Here is a 7,817-nt window from a genome sequence, read left to right as displayed (position 1 = left end):
TATATATTTATATATATATATATTTATTTATACCTATATTTTGTCTCTCTACCCACAAATTGTGCCATCATCCTTAATGAAATGACTTCCAAAGGATGACTAACTATGATCGCGACTGTTCTACTGATCACATCCCTGATGATTTCATTCATGCATCTTTTACGTCTACAAACAGAAGAAATTATTAATTCATTATTCATATTTTTCTCCTTTCCCTTAACACATACCTGACTGTCTCATCTCCATCATCTTCATCCTCGTTCTGTTCCACTGAGTTCGACTGTAGATATTCTAAAGTCTTATCGCACGCTATTGTACTTATTGTGTAGGAACATACCTTGGGTACTAAGCCTCTATAGCAGCCTGTAAAGCCATCCAAGCTCTTTATGTGTTTAACTGCAAGAAATAACATTTTATGTTAAACAGAGAAGTATATAATAAAATAATATTAAGTAGAAAATTTAAAGTAGAAAAAGGGATGCACTAGATATCCATGCAAAATTGTTGGAGGAAGGGGGAGGGGAGGAGAATATTTAATTTCTGGCAATATATTCAGCCTAAATTTTATGTTGAAATGACATGTATGATAAGATTATCTTAATAAAAATTTTTATTATCACTGATATGATGTTTTAGAAATATTACACTATATTTCTAAAAAATACATCAGTGATAATAAAAGTTTTTAAATATTTTATAGCATCATGTCATTTCAATATAAAATTTTGGCCTGATATATTGTCAGAAATAAGATATCTGATAATCCTTCCTGGATGTTTAGTGCTTCCATAGTAGAAAAGATAAAACAATCTCCTAAAAAATATTTCTAAGTTTTAAATTAGGATTATACTTACTATATGTAAAAGCATTTGGTAGTTTCAATGCAGGCTTTCCAAACAATGTTACAGTTGGTTTGGGTGGAATAGGCTCATATCCAATCTAAATAATAAAACAAATATGTGACTGTTTTTCTTTAGATAACAGTATTATATCTGTGTGTATTGTTTGTATCAAAATTTTTAACTAGCAGATATACATCTTTACCTGGATCAAAACCTTAGCATATTCAATAGGATAGGAGATTGCATTTACTAAAATGCGACCGGCTATATCAGACCACAGGATCTCTGTATCTTTTGAGGTATGCTTTAGAGGCATTCTTGACAAATTCCTAGATTTTCTTTTTTCTAGGGGAAACATATGTATTACATAAAATCAATAGAAGTTTAGTCAGGAATTTTCATCTTATAAAAACGCACCAATTCTCATTGTTTAGAGTCACAAATTGATATCACAATTTCTCTTCTCCTGGTTCCCACCTACTTCCTCACGAAACTCTGTGCGCTAACAGAAGAGATAACTATTGACGGGATTTTCAAAGACAATCGGAATTAGCGTTGTTGCGATACTCTCGTCTATTTTTTATTACAAATCATCAAGTGTCCCTTTCACAGTCATTATGGCGCTTGTTTCCCCGCGAACACTTCTGTTCCTTATACTCTGTATGTAAGGTCGAGTTCAGCCGAACAAGCGTTCGGGAATAAATGTTAAGAATACACTGTTCACTTCAAATCTTGATAAAAATATACTCAAGCGATGTGTTTTAGTGTAAAAATTAAGATTGGACAAGAAAAAATGCTGCTCTATTTCGTGAACTGAGATATTAATAAACGACTATTAAGGTTAAGAAATTTGTCACAGCCACAAAATATTACAATATGAACGTATAAACCATAGATGGCATAGACACGGAGATGTCAGATTCAATTGCACATACCTACTTCACAACAGCCTATTCCTAGTAATTTTTCACTGTTTCACCAATGACATTATATTACATCTATTGCGTTGCATGTACTTTTTGCATCAGCATCTTCGCTTTCTCTCTTTTCAATGTCCAAATATATATCTATCTTATTTTAAAATAAAAAATTTTGAGGGATTTTAGATAACGTGAATGTAACGTATACCATAGTATTTCTCTAGTTTTTCATTTCTTTATTTTCTTTTCAAGAATAGAGACTCTGGACCCCTATTCTTATGTATATATGTATATAATATATGTATATAATATATATGTAATATATTTTATTTGGAATTAAAAATCTGTTTTATCGACATCGATCGTTCGGCCGTCGTTTCAAGCATTCCCTTAACTCTTAACCTCCAAGGTTAATCTACTAAGAACTAGTCAAGTATCTGGAGGATCAAGTGAGGTTTGGCCAACCGATGCGGCCTATAATTTGTAAGAGAATCTCGTTAAATTATTTAATTATTTTTTCTCGTTTAATTATTTTTTCTTACCTTGTTGCACTTTGTTACATTATTTTTATTTCTCACAGTTTTATCGAACTGAGTTTGCGCAAGTTTATTGTGACGAAAAAACAAGATAGCTTGGATAGTTTCTCGCCTTGAGTAAAATTTTTTTTTATGTCTGTTTATATCAATGTAGATTAATTCAAGAATTACAAAAAAAGCCTATAAATAGCCAATACAATTATTCATGCGTAAATTTAATGTTTATTTGCAATTATTAGGCATTTTCTAGCAAGAACACAGTGTAACACTGAATTATTTCCTCCTTATTTAACATTGGCAAACAACAAGAATTTCATAACACTTGCAACTGGCTGTGTTGCGTTCAAGAAAGTAGCTTTGCAACTATTATGAAATTCTTTATGATTTATTTATATACTTACAATTAGATCAAATGAGGAAGTAAAGTCAGTCATATTAAAGAATTTTATTTAAAAAATTATGAAACTGCGTTATCTGCTGAACATAGCTTCTATGTCTGTTTCATAGCTGAACTAGTTCTATTTTTGGAATTTAAAATGAGATGTATGTTAAAAGAGAGATAGATATCTAGTAAAAATGAAAAGGATAATTCTAGTATAGGACTTGATAATTAATTGTCTTATAATGTCCTTGCTGAAAAACACCTAATATACATTATTTTAATATACATAGGAATAATCATTGTAAATGTTCAATCCAGATTTGAGTCCTTGGATGATTTTAATCTTGGCTAATATATTTTTTATTTCTTTTTTAGTTCTAAGAATTAAAGAAAGATAAAGTGTAAGCTGAAATAAGATTACAGTTAATTTACATTAGTATTTGTTATTAGAATCCTGTAAATCTTATTCCCTGTCTATTTGATTTTCACCTTTTGAATTTTCCAGTTTGATGGCCTCTGCTATTTTCACAACTGTCTGGATTTCGGTTAAGCGAAACTTCGTCAGCGTGTTATTTCCTACATTTACGGCGCTTGCGATTTACGTGGATCTGAGGCATACAGCTCGCTGGAAGCACCAACTTGCTGAACAGCAGGACAAGTGAGACTACGCTGAGACATGAGTCTACTTCAGAGTTTGTCATCGCACAAGCACATCTGGAAGATGTACTGGACTCTCATCTTTCCGTTCGCAGGTTTTATGATCGGTCATAAGCTAGATAAGATGGAATCAAAGAGGATGACAACATTTAGGGACAAATCAGCATTATATGGCAGAGAGTTAAAGCCTGGGGAGCCACCTTCCTGGCCATATTAGCTATCCTTATTATACATCGTTCAAATCTTAAGAAATAGCAGAATCAATTAGTGCTTGTTAAGTTAATTAAAAAATAAATATGTTCAAATGAAAAGATACAGATGTTATATAGATGTTTCATTAATACACGTGTAATCTAAATTAAATGACGAAAGAAAGAAAAAAAATATATATATATGTGTAATCAGTTTCATTTATTGGTAACAATGCAATATAAGTGATAAATATATATATAGGATTGCCATGTTACGTATTTCTATTAGAAATATAGAATTATATTTACATTACGCATTTATTCGATAATCGCTAAGAATACTATTTCAGGATAAATAGAGAGTACATATAAAATTATTTTGTCAACATAGCAAATCCAATATATACACGAACTTATATAAAAATTATATTATATTTACACATATATTTATATATATTGAACAGAGATCATCACGAATATTCAGAGATCTTCATAAGCACGAAATAAAACTTGCATTACATTAGATTAATACATATTAAAAACTGCTATATTTGAAGTTAATGAAATTAAATGTTAAAAGCATTTAAATATTTTAAACAATGAAGTGCCCAATAATGATATTATCATGTTATTTAACAAAATAAATGTTTTCTTTTATTGTTAAAGTTTAAATTATGCCATTGCATTTAGATATTTTATAATTATATGAATTACAATTAAGGCTTAGAATTTCAAATTTGAGAAAGAAAAAAAATCGTGATGAGCCATATTGGTGCGCAAAAATTTGTTTACAATTTATTTTAATATACATAACTTAATAGATGTCAACTACTTTTTTGGTCTTCTTCAGTATAATATAATAATAAATCGAATAGAAGTAGTAAGATGATTAAGTGAATTGCGCAAATAAGAAATAATGTTAGAAGTAAAATTCCTGTGCTATATTATGAGATTAAGGTCGTCGTCTTAAAACAGTTTTTAATATGTATTAGTTCAGTGCAATGCGAGTAATTAAAGTAAATGCAAATGATCAATAATAACTATTATTATTCTCATTTTAGTATGTTATTAAATACCATTAGTATGGAGGTGCTAACGAAATAAAGGGAATTTTTTCGACTTTTTCTTCGTTTTTTTCTTGGCTTTATAGATATTGCACACGACGTTCTCCTTATTCTCAATCGATTTAGTCTCTGAATTATACATCTGGTGCTTTTGCATCCATTTGTCCGTTTCGCTTGTCCAGGACACCGGCCTATCCTTGAAAGTGTTGGCTTGATCTCGATGGCTGTATCTCTCGCCAGTTTCCAAATTAAGATAAGAAGACAGCTTGTCTTTATTATTACGTTCTGCCTTGCCTAGAATATCATCAGGAATACCATCTATGGGTCCGTAATTCTGAAACCTTGTCTCCTTCTCCTGCAAAGCGCATATGTTATCGCTAAACTTCCGAAAAATTTTTTTTCTTCGATCATGTGCTCGAGTTTCTCCTCAGCTACTCTTTGCAGTTTTCCTGGGATATCTTTGTGTCTGGTCCATCGCTCGCTTACTGATCTTGTGAACGCATGTGGCTTCTTATAAAGCATTGGATTAAACAACTCCGACGTTTGTATGTTAAATGTATCTACGCTGGCGGCTGACAATGATGAGTTTAAGTCGTCGTAATTCATCGTAGGACGCTCTTTGTACTTTATAGTAGCATATGAATGAGTCTTCGAAGAAAAAGATTTTTTCAAGAAAGAATCTGGACGCATCAAATGCTTTTCCTCCTTTTTTTCGTATGGATTGATAATAGATTGAAGATTTTTTGGGATCTCTGCTTTTTTTAAAATCTCTATTTTTTGAGGAATTTCTATTTTTCTCGGAATTTCTTCTTTTCTTGAAATCTCTTCTTTTTTCGGAATTTCTTCTTTTCTCAAAACAACTTCTTTTTTCGGAATCTCTTCTTTTTTTGGAATTTGTTCCTTTTTCAGAATATCTTCTTTCTTTGAAACATCATCTTTTCTCAGAATTTTCTCTTCTACAAGATTATTAGGTTTCTCGATATCGTATAAAATTTGTGCCGCTTGTTCCAGTGTCTTTTCCACTACCATGTCTTTTTGGTATTTTAGCTGTTGCTCTATTTGTTTCATTTTATCATTGAGAAGTCTCTCTGTGATCCTTAGTTCTTTCTCTTTTCTAAATAGCTCCCTCTCTCTTTTTTGCAGATTTATTTCCTTTTCCCGTAAGATGGTTTCACGATTCCTTAAGATCTCAATTTTGTGCAACCAATTTTCTCTGAAGATCTCCTCGCTAACTTCTTCAGGTGATGGGATCGATGCGGTACAGCCATTCTTGTACCCGTGACGGCAGAAATTGTTCAGCTTGGAATCCAAGGAGTTCTCACTTCTCTCGTCAATCGACATCAAACTGTTCGTCCTGCTAAATTGTTTCGCAGGATATAATGATTCCTGTGGTCCAATTGATGCTTGAAATTCCGTTTTTTGTACACGTTCGTTAAAACGACAAGAATTCGCGTTGTTATAATATTTAATGATATCGTTATCCAAATGTTCGTCGCGTAGAATGTCATTCTCGTTCGTTATGCCTTTCACGAGTTTTATACCAATCAATGTGCTATCTTCAGTGGAAAACTTCGTGGTTTCTTCGTATTTATTATTTGAAGCGAGCGACGTATCTTTCTCGTTTTGCATACTGTTCTCAAATATACTTTCGCTCTTGATATCAAATTGATTTATAATCTTGAGATCATCTATCTCATTAATTATTGATAAGTTCTCCATTCCAGGCACAATATATGTCTCAACTTTGTACAAAATTGGTTTCTTCATGATTGATATTGCAATACGTTAATATCTTTCAAACTCTCAGAAGATTATGTCATAAATTGTCAAACTCTCCCAGAAGATTATGTATATGATGATTGATCATTTCTGCAAATAATAGATATTTATTTATTAAAAATAATAAAATATATGTGCATATACACACATAAACAAGGTAATTCCCTGTAATTTGAAGTCCGCATGCTTATACTATCATATGAACTATAAAACTTTTATATCAAACAAACTTTAACTTCAAGCGACAGCTATACACAGTAAAAATATTTTGTATTTATATAAAGATTATGCGTTTCGCGGGTTTTCTCCGTGTCCAGATCCATTCTTGAAATGCCAACGTTTCGTGAACCTTGCAGTCCACTTCATCAGGGCGAGGAGCAGCCTGATACTGTCAGGCTATTAGGTTGCTTCTCGCTCTGATGAGGTGGACTGCAAGATTCACGAAACGTTGGCATTTCAAGAATGGATCTGGACACGGAGAAAACCCACGAAACGCGATAATTTTTATATAGAAAGCACCCCATATAGGAAGTCTCAAGAATATTATTTTGTATTTATGTTATATTAAAATGAATCTTTGTTAAAATTTTTGTATTGAATTTTTAATCCGAGTTTTAAACATAATATGATTGCCTTATTTGAATATTTTGTGTTACATTTAAATTTAACATTTCTCAGTGTTAAAATGACATAATTTGTAGATAAGTAAAGAAATAATAAACATAATATAGTTTTAAATTCTAAGAATAAATGATAAAATGTGTATGTTGATTTAATATATTATAAATGTGAATTTTACTGAAGAAATATGTTTTATACAACTAGTTATATATTTTATATCTAAAAAGATATTTGTGTTTTCTCTTTATAACAGTAAATATCTGTTAAATTTATATATTACATATGTTAAATATCACAGAGGCATTGCCTCTGTGAAACTAAAAATGTGACAATAGCATTTAATTTTAGTTAACTTTAATATTATAAACGTGTCAATTTAATATAAAATTTGTTTTTAAATTGTGTCAAAGTATTACGCTTCTTGTATTAAGTTTTTACATAACATTTATGTTGCTTTCTATTCATCTCACATTAAATTAACATAAAATTTTTTACTGTGTATAAGTCAAAAATAATTGAATTTTTAAATTTTTCTTTCATTTTGTTATGAAATCGATATCCAGACTTTCTATTTATGTGTCTTTTAATTTTGTAACAAATGCAAAATAATTTTTCAATCTGTAAAATCAATTTGAAAATTTCAGTTGCACTGTAATTCATGAAAATTGACGCGTCGCTCTAACGTCCCCCTAACTTTTAGAATCTTAGAAAATGTCTTGGCAAACATTACAGAAAAGGACAAAATTAAAAACGAACAATAAAAGAAAAGATTACACATTTGTTTTTAAAAAATTTATGTTTTCGTGTGTGTGTGTGTGTGTGTGT

General features: G+C 30.7%; 3 protein-coding genes across 3 annotated transcripts in view; 1 reads left to right on the top strand and 2 right to left on the bottom strand.

Annotated features, from left to right (window-relative positions):
* LOC105621387 (mitochondrial carrier homolog 2-like) overlaps nucleotides 1-1,158 on the bottom strand; it is a 2,681-nt gene extending 1,523 nt beyond the window's left edge. The window contains exons 1-4 of the mRNA XM_012202855.1: nucleotides 1,045-1,158; nucleotides 855-939; nucleotides 228-396; nucleotides 34-165 (exon numbers count right to left, since the gene is read on the bottom strand). Coding sequence (XP_012058245.1) covers nucleotides 34-165; nucleotides 228-396; nucleotides 855-939; nucleotides 1,045-1,158 — 500 coding nt within the window. The remainder of the gene's footprint in view (nucleotides 1-33; nucleotides 166-227; nucleotides 397-854; nucleotides 940-1,044) is intronic.
* Nucleotides 1,159-3,356: 2,198 nt separating this feature from the next.
* LOC105621386 (NADH dehydrogenase [ubiquinone] 1 beta subcomplex subunit 1) lies at nucleotides 3,357-3,554 on the top strand. Its single transcript, XM_012202854.1, has one exon. It carries the CDS (start codon nucleotides 3,357-3,359, stop codon nucleotides 3,552-3,554), a length of 198 nt encoding a protein of 65 aa, XP_012058244.1.
* A 1,066-nt stretch (nucleotides 3,555-4,620) lies between these two features.
* Nucleotides 4,621-6,359, bottom strand: LOC105621458. Its single transcript, XM_012202925.1, is given in 3 exon segments — nucleotides 4,621-4,991; nucleotides 4,994-5,297; nucleotides 5,454-6,359. Coding segments are annotated over 3 exon segments (1,581 nt in total).
* Nucleotides 6,360-7,817: the final 1,458 nt, after the last annotated feature.

Source organism: Atta cephalotes (genome assembly GCF_000143395.1).
Source record: "Atta cephalotes unplaced genomic scaffold scaffold00033, whole genome shotgun sequence".
Classification (NCBI taxonomy): domain Eukaryota; kingdom Metazoa; phylum Arthropoda; class Insecta; order Hymenoptera; family Formicidae; genus Atta; species Atta cephalotes.
This window is presented reverse-complemented; position numbering and strand designations above follow the sequence as displayed.